Raw genomic sequence first — 19,313 nt, forward strand, 5'->3', positions numbered from 1 at the left:
TTGGGCTGTGATGTTCTCAAAGCAATTTTTAAAAAGCGCAGCAGGAAAAGATCACACAGCTGGAAAGTAGCTCACCTGCTAGCGTATGCCACTGCCCATCGCAGAGTGAAGGTTGGGTCACCGAGGTGGCAAATTCACCAGCACCAGTGTTTGCAATCACACTGACCTAATCCAGCAAGAGAAGATTAAGAGAATTTCCATCAGGATGGGAAGGGGGGATACAGTCCTGAACATACTTCAAACGTGATTCAGCTGAAGTGGTGACTTTCCCTCTGGGAACGCAGGTTCCCCATTGTCATTGCTGATCTGCTCCTGGGAAGTGCAGCTGGAGGCAAGCACATGGCTGTATAGGTGCCCTACAAGCTGGGGCACTGCTCTGAGCAAACTGAATGCATGCCCAGGTGTGCAGCTCAGAACATAGGGATGTATGAGCTGCTGGTTCCTTAACAGTCAGAAGTCTGAAATCTACTGGATCAGATCAATGAACTGCACAGTTCCACTCGTGACGTTGCCATGTCCTTCTAGGTGGCAAATGCATTTAGTGGGACGGAACTGAAGCAAACTCATGAGCTTGCAAAACAACAGCCCCAGTTTAACTCGCGGAATTCTGCATGTACAACCAGCTTCCCTCTTGGTAACATTTGTAGCAATACACGTGTTCTTGATAAGCAAGAGCTTTTCCCAAGTAAAACAGAGAGATGCAAAATAGCCTGTGAAACAAACAACTTGGGCTCCTAGAACCAGGATCATGGGCTGTTGCGGCAGCATTCCCCCCCCCCCAAGTTCTGCACATGGAACAACAGGTGCATATTAAGCAAATGGACCCCTGCCTTTCTGATTTCGTGAAGCAGGTCTTCAGCTTCCTGAGAATTTCAACTTCTGCTTTTCAAGGTTCCTAACTGTGAGACATAGGAAAGCTTGATGTTTGTTTGCAAAAGGCTGTGGCTGATCCAGCAGTCTCAATTTCTCCTCAAGGCTGATAGTTCATGCAGTTCCCTTCCTGTTGCTTCATCTTTACCAAATCTCCAATGTCTGCCCTAACCTCAACTCCTGGCCAATAAGACATTTACTTTTTGCTTGCTGGCTAACAGTACATTTTTGTACTTTGTGTGTATTAACAGGATCAGCCAAGCAGGTGTGATTTTTAAATTTTCTCTTCTGGCTCCCTTTAGAGACCATACAAGTTATTACTTCCAGTGTATATGAAGTGCTTGTAGATGTCTTGCTGTCTGATCATGTTACCTTTTCCTTATCTGTATACAGCCTGAGGTAGTTCGTTTGTCTTGTGCCAATGTGAAATACCAAGCCAGACGCACTCCGGGGGCGAATTTCCAGCATCAACTCAAAGTCCTGCCCAATAGCTACGGACCTGTCTGGGGGATGAAAAGAAAGGGCTGTCAGAACATCAGAGAATGCATGGGCCTTTATGCCTTAGGAAAGAAGAGGATGTACTGGCGAAACTAGGAGGAACATGTGGGGAGTCCAGCAGGGTACAGAAAGCTCAAGAAAGATGATCCATACAGTACCTAGAGCCACGTATCCTCCATCAGCAGAGAAAAAGGTGCCACTTTCCGAAGGACCCTCGTAACAAGGGGTCACACCAAAGAGGCGGGATGGTGAGACCAGAGGCTTCCTGTCTAGTTTCAAGTGCCGGATGCACCCCTTAAAGCTGGTAGCGGAAGCATCCTGAAGAAGGAAAAAGATCTTTTGAAGAAAATGCCGGCATCCGAACACATGAATACTTAGCATACAATGGCCCCCCAAAAGGCAGGCTTTCATTCTTAGTGCTCGGAAACTCTGTATTCCCAACAGCCGTATATATTCTTGTTTTGGAGAAGATGGGGAACCTCAGACCTGGGGACTGTATGCGGCCCTCCAGACGGTTATATCTGGCCCTTGGGACTCTTCCTAGGCCACACCACCTCACTGGCCCCACCCTAGGCCATCCTTGGGTGTTTTCTCCTGCCTGGATTGTTCCTCAGAATTGTGATAAAATGCTTCTTGGTTTACTGGGCAGAGGATGGAAAGGGGTGTGTGTGTGGGTGTGTGTAGGAAGTTCTGCCTTTTGTGGGTGGAAGGATGGCACATGTACAAAAGTACAGAGCCACATCCACTTCTTGGTCCACTTTTGCTTCTGGCATTGTCTTTCAAGGGCATGCAGCCCCTAGAAGGTTTGCTACTAGGAGATTCAGCTCCTGGGCAGAAAAAGGCCCCGCTTGTAGACACTGGTGGCTTTTAGTCACTGATGCAAGATGCAACCCTGGAACTCCTCTGCATGTTAACCTAACTGTTAGCAGTGGCACCAGAGGACCAGTTTGCAGACACAACCAACTGGAAAAGGGGGGGGGGGACAGTGGGCATGTGTCCTTACACTTACACCCACCTTTGTGATTCAGAGAATAGTCTGAATTCTCAAAACCTTGCTACCCTCCTGATTTAGCAGGAAGGACTGTGAGGACTGAGCATATACATGTACCAACTTATGGCTGTATTATGGGTGGTACATGCCTTGGCCCACTGCCCCATAACCTGTATGGGATTTTTCAGTTTGCCTATAGTGTCAGCTGGCTCTTAGGCAGTGTGTGGGCAGGGGACGAACTGCTCCCTGGGTCCTCACAAGGGCCCCCAGACACGCAGCCCCTGTTTTCTGAAAGATGTTGATCTATAGAGTGGTGGCAGAAACAAAGGTGTCCCTCCTGACCAGTGGCACCAAGGCTGCCATGCGACATTTTCAGAGGGGACTGGTGTACATGATGCCTCTCTCTTCGAACATCCCAGGGAGTTTGTTTTGTAAAATGTGTACTTGGAGGGGGTGCTTTCAGAATATATCCTCCAGACCCATCCTCAGTGGTATGTACCACACAAAATACTATCTACAAATACAGTACTTTCTACAAATCCTCCAGGTGTTGAATGGGGGAAAGGATCAAGGTCTGAGGCACAGTACGTGCTTTGCATGCAGACAATCTGTCCCCAAGATGCTGGAGAGCTGCTTCCAGGATAGACAATAAATGGGCAAACAGTCTGACGTTCTACGAGGCGGGTTCCTGGGATCCTTACTGGTATATGTGCTTTGGCTTTCTCCACAGGGGCTCCTCCAACGTAAAAAGGACCAGTGATCCAGAAGTCTCCAGCAACAGGCAGGGACTTTTCCTGGGCTCTCAATCCATTGATGATGAGCTGGACTCTGCTTCTGTCTCTGCTGTAGAAGACCTGACAATTGCAAGAGGCGCACATCAGAACTGCTTGGTTCTTGGAACTTTTACTAGTCTGTGACACTCAAGTGCTTGTTTACTTTAATGCTGGGGGGGGGAGGGGGATAAACCTGTGGCCCCTCAAGTGCAGATGGACTGCACCCAACCTTCAGCATCTCTGGCCATTGGCCATGCTGGTTGGGGCTGACGTGAGTTGGAATCGGGACAAAATCAGAAAGGCCATCTTTGATTTAACATGATACCATATTGGCAAGGTCACTTTGGGTATCTGCACTAACCATGTGCAGTCCTACAACAAACCTGGCACCGAGTGATTTTCACTGTAATCCCCTTTTTTACAGAGGGGAAATGGAGGTCAAGAAACAACGAGTTCCCCCCAGGTTAATCTGCAAGTCCCAAGCACAGGGAAAAATAAATATTGATTGTCTAAGGTCTGAGAACATTCAGCACTTCATTCAACTGGGGACACACTGATTTATATTTACTAGCAAGCTTTTATTGCTATATTTTTTCAGATCTGGTCCTTGGTTCATGTATAATTTGGCTGTCTTCTTGTATTTCCTCTTCCAGCTTTACATTCACCTGCCTTAAATAAGGCATCATGAGATTCCAATTCTACAGCCAGATAAGGCTCATTCCACACAGGCGGTTGGCACTATTCACTCAGCAGGGAGCTGCAGCCAATTCTGACACACTTATGAATGCAGCTGTTGGCATACTTGTAGCATAAGTATGTGGGTTCCCCCCCCCCCCCATTCGTGTATTTTTAGATTTCCACCAGGGAAAGAATCTAATTTGCAAAGTGGCCCTAAACTCATCAGCAATCCCAGTTGCACAGCATCATTCTTAGGCTAACAGCATAGCCCTCAGCAAAGTCAGTCAGGATTAGAAGATGTGGCTCTCACAAGGAGATTGGCAGCCATTGTTTCCTCAGACAAAGGACTATGCATTTTTAACTCATTATATTTGTGTAAATGTCAATTTGTGTAAATTCACAAAGTTCTATTGGGACGTTTTTTCCTGAAACGAGTATTTTAGGAATGAAACCAATCTAAACAAGTAAGGGTCATATCCCAACTTTTACTGAAATTCACCACTGAAATTCATTGGCTGTGTTCTTTAATTTCGATGGGGCTACTCTGAGTAGGACTGGCATCGAATGCAACCCTTAGGTCACTAACTTTTACATTTCATGTTTCTAAAAGCCAGTTTGGTGTAGTGAGTGGTTAAGAGCGGTAGACTCATAATCTGGTGAACCAGGTTCGCGTCTCCGCTCCTCCACATGCAGCTGCTGGGTGACCTTGGGCTAGTCACACTTCTCTGAAGCCTCTCAGCCCCACTCACCTCACAGAGTGTTTGTTGTGGGGGAGGAAGGGAAAGGAGAATGTTAGCCGCTTTGAGACTCCTTCAGGTAGTGATAAAGCGGGATATCAAATCCAAACTCTTATTCAAATGTTCATGAAGGGAGTAAATGCACTCCGAGGGGTGTGCTGAATCCATCAGACTGTCTACACAATGCGTGCATACAGTTCATAATGCCTCCTTGTTTTATGCTCTTTCATGGTCAAATGATCCCTACTGAATTATCTGACTGATGCTTAGTCCAATGGAAAAGTAGGCAACTGTGGGACAGGGATAGCAAGGAGAATCTGGTGTACTTCCATACACGTGGAAAGCACATTCAAAATGGCAGCCCCTGGCCCAGGCAAGGCAGTGTCCCCATCCCAGTCTCCCCCTCCTTACTGTGTGCCACCTTCCATCATGGTACTTGTCTTTGCTCCTGACTCTCAGTTTCCTTCCGCCAATATCAGCCAAGAGCACAAAGCGGCCGCTGGAGACAAAGAGGGAGAAGAAGGAGCCCAGAGATTCATTGGCCATGTAAAAGAGGAGGCCGTTGGATGAGTTCAGTCTGACCTCCATGGAGAAGTGAAACCTGCAGAAAGAGAAGGGTTGGATGCCATTAATGAGCACATTCTACCCGCAGCTGCTGCCTCGCCTTCTCAACTCCCATTTCAGGAAGTGTCCTCTGGGGATCCATACGGTTTCTTTATGACACTCTGGAGAAGGAGGCAACTGTTAAGAACACCTGCCTTCAGTAAGCTCCCGATCATTCCAATGATTTCTTAACAAGAAAAGGGGATTTGTTGCCATCTTGGCTGCAGTCTTTGCAAAGTGTTAACAGCTTTTCTGGCTCCCCCCCCTTTCCCCCCTTACCTTTCGTGGAATGTTGCCGGAATGTCATCAAATTCCAAGCGGCTCACTGGGGACGCACCAAACTGGAAGGCATTCTTAAAGGCTTGTGGGTGTTTGGGTAAATGGCAGCTCATATCTCTCAGCATTGTCTTGCTTGGCACCTGCAGGGAAATAATTCAGAAATCATTCTCCATAAAGAAAACCACCTTAGCTTCAATGGACTGAAAAGCAAGAGGACATGCGGCTTGCTCCTTTAGACTCTCACCTGGCTTCAAAACTCAAGGAGAAAATTAATCCTAATCTTACAAGTAGCAGGAAACATGAATGGCTACGATTCACAATACTGCCCCCGCCCCCAAGTGGGTGGCACTGCAGAGGAGACAAGGTTACGTGCAGGGCTTTTTTTCAGCTGGAACTCGCCAGAACTCAGTTCTGGCACCTCTCAGGTGAGCATCATTGCCATTATAAGAGAAGAAAGGAGGCATTCATGGTGAATTCCAGCAACTCTTTTTCTAGAAAAATAGCACTGGTAACATGCTTCTCAATTTATGGCACTGGTAGTAGTAGTAGTAATTTATTATTTGTACTCCGCCAATCTGGCTGGGTTTCCCCAGCCACTCTGGGCGGCTTTTGACAGAGATTAAAAATACACTGAAACATCAGTCCTTAAAACCTTCCCTAAACAGGGCTGCTTAAAAAACGTCCCTAAACAGTAGCCCACTTAGTGCATTCAAAAGAATGCATACAGGCATAAGGTGTTTGAGGCAAGCATGCTTGTGTGTGTGCAAGCAATGGTAGAAGCAGCACATGCAATTATGCCCACACATGAACTTTTGAATGCATTGGGGGGTGCTTATACTGTAAGCTGTTTCTGGAATTCTTGTAGGTGTTTCACAAAGTTGGGTGCTGCTCTCTTCAATCCCTCACCCTGAGCCAAACCTTGATCGAGGGTTGCCCAGGGGCTCCCATGTGTGAATGCAGTGCATGCTTGCCAGAAAGGGGAGGGCAGCTGGAAAGAAGCTGCGTTCCCAAGCAACACATTCCCGTATTGACTTCTTCTTCTGTGGGTGGAACGGATGCACTTTTGTGAAACCCAAAATAAGGGAAATCCACACACAGGAGTCATTGCTTGGACAATGAGCCTAGGTGAGGGCCTAACAGGCAGTGGGGAAGAGCTGCTCTGAACATTTCCCAGGGTGCTTCTGAATATTTCAGAACAAAATGCAGCACAGGCTGCAGGCTGGACCTCTTGTCCCTGTCCCTATAGTTAATGGCTACTGCAACTGTAGATAAAGCCAAACGCTTTTAGGGAACGGAAAGGGGAGCTGCAGAGATTTCCATCACCTTCGGTTTCCACTTGCCCTTCTTCTCCGATGCCCTCATCTGCTGGGGCTGCCTATCCCTGGGGCAGTTCATGCTCACGTTGACGTTCTTGGTGCTCTGCTGCAGGTCCACGACCATCTGCGGGTCTGATTTCCTATTGCAGAAAGGGAAAGGAGCTCAGCAGCTGTTCAGCCAGGACCACAGCCAGATGGCAAGAAGCTGGCAGAGAGGCCTTTCTGACTATATTAGCCTATCCTGGAAGCAAAGCAACTCTCAGGTCCTCGTGGATTAATTGTCCTTATCATGTATGGACAACAACCAAATTCCACTTATTTCATTAACCCACAATATTGTATCTGCCTGCAGCTGATCTTCAAGAAGGACATTGTAGACTGAGCCTGCTCTGTTCCTGCCTGGCATCAACTTAGGTCTGCATCTTCGTTCTCATTCCAGACTCTTCCTGAACCCCAAATGTTATATTTAATTTTACTTTCGACAACAGCAACACAACCTGTGTAGAGGATTCAGGATGTGTGTATTTGCACAGTTAGGCCACACGAGGGAGAACAAGGCTCATGTCTTGGAGGAAGGAGTTTTACCCCATCAGAGCCGTGTGTGTGTGTGTGTGTTGCACTGCTGCCAATTCCCACATGATGAAGAGCAGCAATTCCTAAGCAGGTCCATGCTAAAGTATGGAACCTTCAATGTAGATGAATGGTGAAACCAACAGGCCACACCCAAGTACAGCCGTGGCATCAGTCCTGATCTGAAGAATTGTAACCAACAAGAAAACCCAACTTGCCATGGCTGTTTAGTCCAAACAACTATCAATATTGTTGCTTTCAAAGAAGGTGATGCTGTATTTCAGCTTCCAGCTGAAATTCAAAGCCCTCAAGACGTATGAATTCAAAATGGAATGACTGCAGTGAAAATTGATTATAGAGTCAGTAGTGTAACACAGAGGTGCACTTTAGGATGCCTGGATAGCAACACTGGGGAAATCCTTGGACTAGCCAGATATGGTTGGAGGCTACTGGTGGCACTGCAAAGTGAACAAGAGGGCAGGCATTTGCCATTAATGAAGTTAATTAAGTTCTGCAATGCGGCTGAACTCCCAGACTCCTTTGGCGTTCTTCCACAGATTGGTGTGCAACAGGGGAATCTTAGATAAGTGCACAGAGGAAGCAAACTTTGGCCTACGCTTGATATAAACTTGCTATACTCATTAACAGCAGACACACTTATCCCTCAGGGTCTGAGGTGGAATAAATAAGTTTTTTAAAAAATTGTCCAGTAACTTAGTTGATCTGTAAGGTGCTACTGGACATTTTTAAATTTTTATTTATTTCTTTTGACTGTGTCAGACCAACACGGCTACCTGCCTGGGTCTGAGAGGGTAAAGGCTTCTAGAGGTGTGCTGATGCATAGCTAGGCACCTCATCTATTTCCCAGCTGCCAACAAGAGCATGCGCCTGCATTTGGTCATTCATTAGCCCTGGGGAAGCAAAAGCCCCCTTTCCAACTGGCACTGTCTCACTGGTAACCTAATAAATAGCTGTTTGCTCTCTTAAGAACAGCTTCCTGCACCTCGGTTTCAAACAGAACTTCATTGGCACTTGAGCCCAAATAGGATGTGGACTTTGGATACCCTGTCCCGCTTGGCTCATGGCCGTCACCTTTGCTCCCTACGATTACCCAATCAAACTGTGGTGGGGAACTGGCATTGTCCTATCTTCTGGTTGCTTAATCTTTTGTCTTGACGTAGCCTCAGTCTCAGTCTATTGCATTTGCCCAAAGTAACGCTCCCCAGCCCACTTAGGTAACAGACTTGGTAATTGTTTCCAAGAGACCACATTATTCATTCTTTGCAGGCAGTTTCTTCACTCAGACTGCTCTTTTCAATCTTCGCAGGGCTTTAATGAGGGCAGATTAATTAGTTCCTGGCCATGCCTTTCTCACCTTGTTCCCTAGCCTCTTTCCCACTTTGCTGTTTTGTTCAGGTTATCGAGAGAATTCAAACCCACATTTTCTCCCTGGACAGCCGTGGGTGCAGATTCGCCCCCATCCTTTCCACTGTGCTTCCTGCCCAACTCTTGTTGCAAGATGTCAGTGCAGCCGGTGGTGCCCCACTTCCCACACCATGACTGCTAATCGCTGCTCCTGGGGAACCACCCTTCCTGGGTATGAGAGGAACACAAGACCTTGTCCCCACTCACCTCCTGACGAAGACATTCCCGATACACCCTGTGAGGTTGCCGATTTCGCCGGCTTCAGGCATGCCTCCTAGCTGAAAGACGGCCAGCTCATCTTGCCGCTTCTGCCTCCGGTGGCCATCAGGCCCTGGTTGGGTTCCCTGAAGCTGATCGTCAACGTAAAGCCGGACTCTGGAATGGAAACACATTTTGTTTCAAGGAGACACGATTCGTTTGTGCAAAGTCCCTCTTCCTCTGTGCTGGGGAAGAGGGGGATGCCGTGAACCAACATGCACCAGAAAAGGGTGGCTCTGAAAGGTATACCCTGCGGAGTCGCTGTAGATAGCAACATAGTGGCTTGTGTCGTCTGCATATGCGTTCTTGGTGGTGAGCTCTGTGGAGAGGACGCTAACGGCCACTCTGCCATTCTGCAAGGAAACTTGGCATGTACCCTCCTAGAAAGACAAAGAGGAGAATAACTTGTGTGTGTGTGTCACAGACCCTCAGCAAACTCATGAGCAATTTCACCATATCAAGGGTGAAATGAGGTTCCAAGGTGCAGCAACCTGTCTTTCCGTTCCAGAGCATACAGAACACAAAGGCACAGAAGTTAACACTTTTCTCACAACAGACAAAGCCTGAAGAAGATCCAGCCAGAGCTTTGAGATGGGACAACTGAGTAGGGAATAGAAAGCGTTCCTCCCTTGGGAATACAGGTGGCAGTCACGCTTTCAGAGGTCACCCTTTGTGCCAAGAAGACGCAAATCGTGGAGCATCTAACAAAGGGAAAGAATAGGATGTGTATCTTCCACGAGACTTAAGTGTTCTCTTACATTGGTTTCTCAATGGGAAGAAGGAAGTGCTAGGAACGATTCGTGCCCATCAGCCACTTAGGAGAGTTGATGGGTGCTACAGCCAAGAGACGCAGGAAGGGCATACCTCTGTAGCATGGTGGAACATCAAGCCACGGCTCTGGGTGGTGCGGAAGCTGAAACCAGTGTAGAAATCTTGCAAAGAGGGCACATCCTGCAGCAACATCGTCAAGAAGCCGTGGCCGTGAAATTTAACCGAGCGAGCCACCTGCAAAGGGGACAGAGTGATTGCAATACCGATAGAACCCATGCAGCAATGAGACTTGCCCCTTTGTAGACATACATATGGGGAAGTCCCTTCCAATGTATCTGACAGAAGCACTTTTTCAGTCGCAGCCCTGCTTGTGAGCTTCCCAGGGATACAGGGCTGAGCATGGCTGAATGTCTGATTGATTGATTTTCATGTCTGAATTGCTTCCCGCCCCAAAAGGATAATAAAAAACATTTGTAAAAACAATTTTGAATCTCAGGCAGGTGTGAACCTCCACTTAAAATGGTGCGATTCCTTTGGTTTAGCACAGCAAACAGGCTGAACGCATCCTACTCACCAGGAGGTCTGAGGTACAGCCGTAACTCACTCCCGTGGTGTTCATACGTTTTAAGTCAACATATTTTCCAAGAGCCTTCAATCCTTTCATGCAGCCTCGGATGGATCCGCCTTTGGGGAATATTTTCTTCAGGCTGAAAAAACAAAACATTGTACTGAAAAAGGTGGGGAGGGAAGCAGTTTTGGCTCTCTAAGAGCTTGTATGGGATTCCATACAAGATGTCTGATGGCAGAGAGAGTTCAAGGAGGCGGAGGAGGCAGCAGCAAAGAAAGCTGCTGAACCCGAGAATTGCAAGCAACCAAGTCCGACTTAGAACAGACCCATTGAAATCAATGGAGCCACTTAGTTCTGTCCCTCAGTTTCAATGTGTCTACTGTTAGCACAACCCAAGCCCAACCCAAGCTCCTCTTCACCCAAATCTCACAGCTGCGTTAACAGACCTGGAGAAAACTGCAATATCAAGATCCTGAACCCCAAAACAGGGTCTGTGGTTTGTTTGTTTTTTCAAGCCGATGTAAACCTGTATCCCTGCCTCTCATAAGCACTTTGTAAAACCAAATGGCCTATGAGGGATTGTAAAACGTGGTCTGACCCAGAGGCCTCTGCAATGCTGTACACGAAGACATCATTTCTGACCAGGGCTATCAGGTTGTTTTTTTGGGGAAGAAACAACCACGATTCAGCGTCAGTACATTTGTGCTGGGCATGAAAGTGTGGCCCTCATAAGGAGACACGATTACAAATACAGAAGAGAGGAAACGTAAGCCTACCCCGGGTGTCGAATGACACAAAAGCCTCCTTACCTTTCGGGCAGAATGGAGGTAGGTGCACCACCCAGGAAGTAGGAAGTGGCACTCTGCAGCTTGTTCTCCTGCTCCACATTGAAGACAGTAGATTGCTCCAGGCGCACCAGAACGCGATCCTTGGAACCCATTTTGTGGAGGAATATTTGGATCTGGAATCGGACAAAAACAAAAACAAACAAAAACAAGCATGGATAATGTCCGCTGGAACTAGGGGCCACTTGTCCCTAAAGAAGTTAGAAGGCAAGCGTCATGGCGACCTAAGGCAAGATTTCTGTGGCACAATGGCTGGTGGGAGGCTGACCCCTGTGTCAAGCAGGCAACACCCCTACTCAGAGATCTGCACTGGCCATCGATTTGTGACCTGGACAGGTTCAACATGATAGTAAACGAAGTGCTTAAGAGCTTGGGGCCAATTTACCTGAAGGACTGCCTCCCCTCCATGAGCACCCACTTGGCCGCTTAGATCTCCAGGACTGGCTGCTGCAAGTGACACACAATGCTCCTTCTGCTTTTGTAGGCAGTGGATCCTTTAATGTGGCTAAACCCATCTTTGGAACTCGCTGCCCCATTTATTTCAGGCAGGTGCCTTTACTGTACTGTTTTTGTCACCAGCTAAAAGCCTTTTCTAGCCTACCAAGGCATGTTATTTTAGCATTTTAACTAAAAGTATGGGTTGCGGGTGGTTCTTCTGCTTCTTTTTTAACCTGATTAACTTATATTTTAAATTTTCGTGTCGTTCATTTTTAGTGTAACATTTTTGATTTTTTTCAGTAAACTGCTCAGGTACCTTTTTGTTGTTGTTGTTGTTCTAATGAGCAATACAGACGTCGAAACATTGTCCCCAAGAGGATGAGCCAGCACTGCACATTCCTCTCTGTTATATTCCCAAAGGCATCCTCCAGTGAGCTCTAGCCAGCAAGGTGCCCGGTCAAGAATCAGAATAGTTTTGAAGACCAGGCTCTTGGTGGCTGGTGGGAATAGTCCACAACCATTCTATGATGACGCAAATAAGTAACTGCGTGGGAAATTGCCAAAAGCCCAGTCCCTAAACTGCAAAGGCAGTTTATGCTGGTGTTTTCTGGTGTGGCTTTAAGCCGCACCCTGCCCTGGGACCCTCTGGGAAAGGGCGTGTGTGACCCTCCCCTAGCCCAATCCAAGGACGGAGGTCTCTTCCCGCCTTACCACTTTATCTGTATTGCTGCTGGCTACCAGTGCAGCGGGTTCCTTGGAGGCTTGTGCCACCTTAAGGCCTCCGTCAAAGTCATAGTAGAGCACCAGCTTTCCTTCCTGAACAGCCAAGCAGATCAGCTGTCTCTGTGGAGGAAAAGCGAGAAGAACCTTTCAGTCTATCGATCCTGAATGTTGCCTTCCCCTTGCACATAGCCGGTGTTCTTGCCCTGGAAAGAGGAAGTGGTCTCCAGGTTGTTGGAAGAGGGAAAGAAAAGAAAAAAAGCAAGGAAAGAAGAACAAGATCTAAGCACAGTGTACCCCTGGGGCAAGGTTTCCCAAACTTGGGGTCTCCAGCTGTTTTTGGACTACAACTCCTGTCAGGTTTTCTGGGCATCTTAGAGTTAATGATGCAAGAGGCGTTCTGATCCTGGGAGCCTTGCCCACTGTAATACGGGCACTTTTCCTTTGTCTAGAAAAGGGGAGGTTTGGTTTCACTTTCCCCTCTGCTTCTTCTTCGCCACACTCTGTGTTCAGTGTACCGTTACTGCTGAATGTGAGTTTGCTGCAAGCATGCAGCTCAAGTCTGTAGGATTTGTGTGTGTGCTACTAAATAAAGCCTAGTTTAGTTTAGTAGCACTGGCGTCTGTCAAGTTATTTCAGACAACACGGAGAAGCAGACCTAAAAGCCATCACGACGCTGTGCTTCACTCTGCAACTGAAGAACGCTCAGGGCGCAGCGAGAAGTGTGCCTGGGCGCCATTGATGTCGGAGACGATCGTAAAGGTGATTGATTGCAGTGCCGGCCAGCAGCACTACTTGGGTCAAAGGTTTTATGACCCAATATCAATACTACCAAAACAACTCCCATCATCCTTAGCTAGGTTAAGGATGGTGGGAATTGTAGTCCAAAAACACAGCTGGGGACCACGTTTGGGAAACTCTGTCCTAAAGTTCCAGCTGCAGTTTCACACTCAGGAAGGTCCAAGTAAATTAACCATGACACTAAGTAAGCTATAGAACAAAACCCCATCTAAAGTGGGGACTCGGCTGTGGAGCAATGATATCAAGAGGTGCCCCGAGCAGAGAGGATGCCCATTTTGCTCCCTGATGCTTCCTCTGAGCCAGGTCACGTGCAATTATTCCTCCCTCCCCCCCCCCCCCAGTATCCACTTCCCCCTCCACTTACATCTAACACCACTCACAACCTGAACGGGACTTTCAGCTGGGAAGCCCCACCCTCACCAGAACAGTAACGGTCGACAATTCAAAGCAACGCTTGCCTGAAATTTCAGGAAGAAAAGGATCCCGTTGTGCGACACCAGCCGCATCTCTAGTTCAAAGCGCTTGAAGGAGCCACTCTGGCCCTCAAACGTGATCTCTGCATAACCGGTGCCGTCAAAATAGGAGCCGTCGGTCAGCCAGGGGTCCCCTGTCGATTTAGACCTAAAAGAATGGAGAAGTAAAAAAAAAGCTGACAAATCTTTTCTTTTAATTAACCTATTTATTTATACTTACAGTGGTACCTCTGGATGCAAACAGGATCCATTCCGGAGCCCCGTTTGCATCATGAGCAGTTTGCATCCTGAGCGCCGTGTCTGCGCATGCTTGCTGCGCGATTCGGTGCTTCTGCGCATGCGCGTGATGTAATTTGACGCATCTGCGCATGCGCGAACCGCTGAACCCGGAAGTAACCCATTCCGGTACTTCCGGGTTCGTAACCCGTGACGAACGCAACACGCAGCGTTCGTAACACAAGGTACGACTGTATTCACAGGTCTACAAGAATGCACACCCATTGCAAAGGATCTTTTTATCATATACTAAGATAAGACAGCTACTTAGTCTGAAGAAGAGCAAAGAAAGAAGAAAAGACAAGAAAAGGAGAAAGGGGAAAGAGAGGGGAAACTACAGAAATAAATAAAAATAAAAGGACTTCCAGCTCTCTGCCCTGCAGCTACATATAATACTCATTCCTTAAAATCCAGCCATTCTATCTTCCATAAACCAGTATTGTTTTCAGTCTTCAAATCCTGATATTGCAAGTTATTTTCTCTTTCACACAAAAAGTCCCCAAGTCCATGGCAAATCTATGCAAGTTTGCTCTAGAAACACAGAATTCATGCTGCTACTTTTTTCTTTTTTTAAAAAAAAGTAATTCTAAGGCTCAAAAATGGGGGAACAAGCTTTTGAAAGGAAAGACTGTAGTTTTTGCTTTCAGGAGTGTCTCATACTGTGGAGAGGTAAAGACCTGGAAATCAGTAAAGAGTTGCATATTGCTAGAGCCCGGCAGCTCTTTGCAACAGGTGGCAAGCTGCGATTATGCCAAATACCCCTCTGAGTAAGAATAAATAAAACGCCAGGGGAGGACATGTAAGCAGCACACTTCAAGAAAGTACAGGTTGCGTATGAAACAATCAAATAATCTAAGATCTCTGCGAGATCATGAAAATCTCAGACTTACAAAAACTTATTTTTAAAAGTACGTTTTCTGGCCGTAGGAGCTGAGGATGTGTAGACAGATTCTGCTACAGGCTTTTTACCTGCTTGCTTGTTTACTTGAAAGGTGCAGCCGAAGCTTGTGCCTGAGCTCAGCAAACTGCCGGCATTTCTTAAGCAAATGAAGCGACATATCTTTAGGCTTTGTAGAAAGCGCAGGAGGTCTGAGTGGAGCATCGCTGCCGCCTCTGCTCTCTCCGTGCCTAAAGCCTCCAAAACGCCTTCTGCAAACCCCACTTCATTCCTCCCCTCGCACTGCCCCAGCAAGCCACCGCCAAAGCAAAGAGGAGCACGGGCTTGACGTCCCTTGCTGTGGGCTCAGCTCACCTTGTGCACGGCCTCTGGGCGGCAGTGTCCAAGTGGAAGGTGCGCTGGAAGTTGTACAGGCTGACGACTTCTTCGTTGAGAGAATCCATCTCTATGCAGCCTTTGTAGTTAGGGTAGCGCAGGGGTGCCGGAGGCTGTCGGTAAAAGAGGAAGCGTCCAGGTTCACGGCCGGGATGGGCACGACTCTTCTATTTCGATTTGGTGGGCTAGGCCAGCAGCCCCACCCAACCCCCTCCGGCACCCTGGGTACTCCAGTTGCTCCTTGGCTGCCTCCATCTCTACATGGGCTCGCTTCCTGTTTAAGATGCCTAACCCTTTCTGGTTCTGCAGCCCCAGCCTCCTCTTCCAACCCATAGGACTGTCTGCTACACCAGGCTTCTCGTTTGCTTTCCCCCCCTAATGAACCTACAAAACCTGATCTTCATCCCAGGAGTAGATCCATAAGTATGTATGCTGATTGGCCAGGCTTCTGCTACTAGTTACAATCAATGATGAGGTTGCTTGGGGGTTATTATTACTTACATCCCACTCTCCCTTCCAAAGGAGCAGAGCACAGCAAACACAGAGTTGCAGAGCTGGAAGGGACCCCGAGAGCCATCTAGACTAACCCTCTTGCAGTACAGGAATCACAACTAAAGAATCCCTGACAGGTGGCCATTCAACATCTGCTTAAAACCCCCAAACAAAGGAGGTCTAAAACATTTTTTAAAGCATTATACAAATAATTAAAAGCATTCTCTCAGGCAGTGCTTTCGGGCTGCTAGAAACAGTATCTTACAGCCATCGTATGCAACCCCTCAAGATTTATTAATAACATGTGCCAAGATGACTGTGTTATTAGCTGAAATATGAATTTAGCTGGGAAGCGAGCCATACATTGTAGGGGGAATCTTTGCATCATTTAATCATTCTGTGCTGCAAATTAGGGGCATTTCATGCTTTAGATCAGGAAAACGTTAACTTTCCCATTTGAGTAAAAGGCGACAGAGTGTTCCCTGTGGAGTGTTGCACACATTTAAAACAGGTGTTTTGAAATATACCTGGTTACATGCTTAGTATTGCTCAGTGGAGGTCCCTGCTGAAAATGCCATGTGCAACAGTAAAGGCTTGCCTGACGCAAACCACAATCGGCTGCTACTGGTGTTGGTGATCTGGTGTTACAATAATGGCAGGAAGAGCATCACTACTCCATGCCCCCCCCACCACTACCAGTCTGGCCAGCCCATCTCACCGTGAAGCTGGGGGGGTAGCCGCCCACGTACAAGACCACGTTTTGGGGCTTGAAGTTGAACAGTCCCTGCTCTCCTTTGGCAACGCTGTCGCCTTTTGTCTCGTGCAACGTTTGCTTCTCCACCGTCACAGACATGTGCCCGTACTGCAAAATCCTGCAAGGAAGGATGAGAGGAGATAGGCTGAACAATGCAAAGAGCAGAGGCTAAATAAAACAGGCACAAAGGAGACTCTTTCCTTAGATACGCCACTTGCCAGGCCTCCCAGGGGAACAGCTCTGGTCTGAAAGCACAGAGCAGGAAATCCTGAAGTTCAGAGCAATTTATTTTATTTCCCAAACAGAAATGACTGGCCTGAGTCTTCTTACCCAACAAGCAATGTCCCACATTCTAAACAAAGAAATGCTGTATTAGAATGTTCTCTCTCTCTCTCTCTCTCTCACACACACACACACGCACACACTTCTCCCTTCCATACCTGTTGATGCTGACTGCTGCAAATTGCTCTCCAATTTCTTCATCAACAGATAAATGTGTTGGTTCCTCATCCCCCAGTCTGTAGACCCATTGCACCTTGCGGTCTTTCAGGATGACGCCCATGTAGTCACCAGTGCCCTGGATATGCACAGTACAAGCACAAGTCACCAGGAATGCTTGACATCTCCTTGCCATCCCTTGGGCAACTCTCTTGGCGCTGGTTACAGACTGCGAAGCCGGCTTTGGATGTACAAACTCAAGAGTTTGCACAGCTTGCTGCTCACATACCCGACGTGGCTCTGTGCCCAAAAATGGCTTTTTATCTGCATGCAGCACAGACACACCATTATCAAGCAGGGACATCAGCATGCGAAGGTGTTGTGCAATTGCTTCTCCCCCCCCCCCCATGCCATGCTTCTCATATTCTCTCTCATAGAAGCAAATGTACTTACATTCCTGTGCCCCAGGTACAACACAAAACGCCCCGGGTCATCTCCATTTTGACGCCTCTGCCTCGGTTTGGGCTCTGGGTTCTGGATGTAGAATTTGAGGGAAGTGTAGGCAGCCAAATCCTGAAGGTTGCTGGGAGTCCGGATCTGCACACCTGAAGTTCCATTGAACTTCACTGGGACTTTGATCTAGAAGCCAAGAAATCAAACCAACAGAGGCTGACACTGTCTCCAAGGAAGGGATCTGAAAGGCAGAATCTGTTGCACTTGTAATATTCAGCCAAGTTTCACTCAGAGGAGACCCATTGAAATTAATGAACATGACGACTCAGTAAGGCCCATTCAGGCCCAAAAGTAAGGTCTACCACTGATGAAAACTTTCACTGATTACAACCCTTATCTCCATCCTTAAAAACATTCACTGCACAAGCTTCTTGAGCTGAAGGCCTGGCCATCCTGACAGGTTCAAAGCTTCTCCTGGTGGTTGGAATAAAAACTTTGGGGAAGGGACAGGTCAGTTGGCAGAGCATGATACACTTAAGCTCAGGTTCGAGCCCCACATTGCATGAAAGATTCCTGCACAGCAGGGGATTGGCCTCGATGAGCCTCATGGTCCCTTCTAATTCTTTAAGTCAAGTCCTTCACTGGCCCTGCAAAGAGCTGTTCTCTCATTTGTGGTTGAATGTTTTAAAATATCCAAGGACTGTTACAAGACACAAATGGGGAAACCCATGGCCCTCCAGATGACATTGGGCTCTAACTCTCCCATCAGACCCCACCAAAAACATGGCCAATGGTCAGGGCTGATGGCAGCTGCAGACCGCCAAACCCAGAGGGCTACAAGCTTCCTTTTCCTTGGGTGCAAGGCAACATCTAAGCCAAGCTGGAACCTTCCCTCAGGGGTTTCTGGGACAAGGTAGAGGTCTGCTTTTGAGCCCTGGAGTAGAAGCAAGGAGAGTTATCGGCTGTCGCTCCGACCCTCTGTGTGTGTACCTTACTGACGGCATTCCGGGCCAGTGAGATCAGCTGGCGCACCCGCAGAATATTGTCTGAAACGGTTGCGTTGTGGCTCCTTCTGTTCTCCAGACTGCTCAGCTTTCCCAGGAGCAACGGGAGGGTGCTCTCAAGGCTTGATACTGGAAGGCAGGAAAGAAAACGAACCCAATGGGACAGCATGAGCTAGAGAACAGGCACAGGACTGGCGGATGAGAGGAGAAACGGAGTTCAAGGAAGGAGTAGACACATTTCTGGGGAACAGGATATCGACACCTGAAAAGTAGGACCAACATAAGAACAGCCTGCTGGATCGGGACAGCGGCAGCTGCCTCACCTCAAAAATGGGACTGTAGCTTGCAAGCTTGCTGAGCTACCACTCTCAGCTTAATAGGTCAGAACCTGACCTACACATGCTTGCCTTATGCTTATAATTCAGGAGCTGAAGTAGAATCGTAGAATAGAATCATAGAATCATAGAGTTGGAAGAGACCACAAGGGCCATCCAGTCCAACGCCCTGCCAAGCAGGAAACACCATCAAAGCATTCCTGACAGATGGCTGTCAAGCCTCTGCTTAAAGACCTCCAAAGAAGGAGACTCCACCACACTCCTTGGCAGCAAATTCCACTGCCGAACAGCTCTCACTGTCAGGAAGTTCTTCCTAATGTTTAGGTGGAATCTTCTTTCTTGTAGTTTGAATCTATTGCTCCGTAGAATGTCGTATCTTTGGAATTTTGACTGTGATAGCTGCTCTCCTGGCACAACCATGCCAGACTGTAAAAAGCACACACAACCTCGCACAACACTGCAACCCCTTTTGCAAGCTCTCTTACTGCCATTTTTATTCCAGCCGTCTCTTAAACAAGATCCCCGTTGAACTGTCAAGGCATTGCCACAGAGGCAACTGCAGAAAAATTACAGATTTCATTCCTGGCTATAGACTCCTATTAATTATGTGTTCTGACAGTCTGATTGCCTGTGCCAGTAGTCGCCGACATATAATAAAGCAGGGCATAGGAGAA

General features: G+C 47.6%; 1 protein-coding gene across 1 annotated transcript in view; it reads right to left on the reverse strand.

Moving 5' to 3' along the window:
- LAMA5 (laminin subunit alpha 5) overlaps positions 1 to 19,313 on the reverse strand; it is a 184,307-nt gene that overhangs the window by 3,303 nt on the left and 161,691 nt on the right. Inside the window, exons 61-79 of the mRNA XM_033153989.1 lie at positions 18,291 to 18,433; positions 17,301 to 17,486; positions 16,850 to 16,986; positions 16,374 to 16,527; positions 15,143 to 15,276; positions 13,600 to 13,762; positions 12,332 to 12,463; positions 11,147 to 11,298; positions 10,344 to 10,476; positions 9,863 to 10,003; positions 9,248 to 9,378; positions 8,948 to 9,115; positions 6,753 to 6,885; positions 5,430 to 5,569; positions 4,959 to 5,148; positions 3,061 to 3,213; positions 1,527 to 1,686; positions 1,243 to 1,373; positions 76 to 166 (exon numbers count right to left, since the gene is read on the reverse strand). Coding sequence (XP_033009880.1) covers positions 76 to 166; positions 1,243 to 1,373; positions 1,527 to 1,686; positions 3,061 to 3,213; positions 4,959 to 5,148; positions 5,430 to 5,569; positions 6,753 to 6,885; positions 8,948 to 9,115; positions 9,248 to 9,378; positions 9,863 to 10,003; positions 10,344 to 10,476; positions 11,147 to 11,298; positions 12,332 to 12,463; positions 13,600 to 13,762; positions 15,143 to 15,276; positions 16,374 to 16,527; positions 16,850 to 16,986; positions 17,301 to 17,486; positions 18,291 to 18,433 — 2,772 coding nt within the window. The remainder of the gene's footprint in view (positions 1 to 75; positions 167 to 1,242; positions 1,374 to 1,526; positions 1,687 to 3,060; positions 3,214 to 4,958; positions 5,149 to 5,429; positions 5,570 to 6,752; positions 6,886 to 8,947; positions 9,116 to 9,247; positions 9,379 to 9,862; positions 10,004 to 10,343; positions 10,477 to 11,146; positions 11,299 to 12,331; positions 12,464 to 13,599; positions 13,763 to 15,142; positions 15,277 to 16,373; positions 16,528 to 16,849; positions 16,987 to 17,300; positions 17,487 to 18,290; positions 18,434 to 19,313) is intronic.

This window comes from Lacerta agilis, chromosome 6 (genome assembly GCF_009819535.1).
Source record: "Lacerta agilis isolate rLacAgi1 chromosome 6, rLacAgi1.pri, whole genome shotgun sequence".
NCBI lineage: Eukaryota > Metazoa > Chordata > Lepidosauria > Squamata > Lacertidae > Lacerta > Lacerta agilis.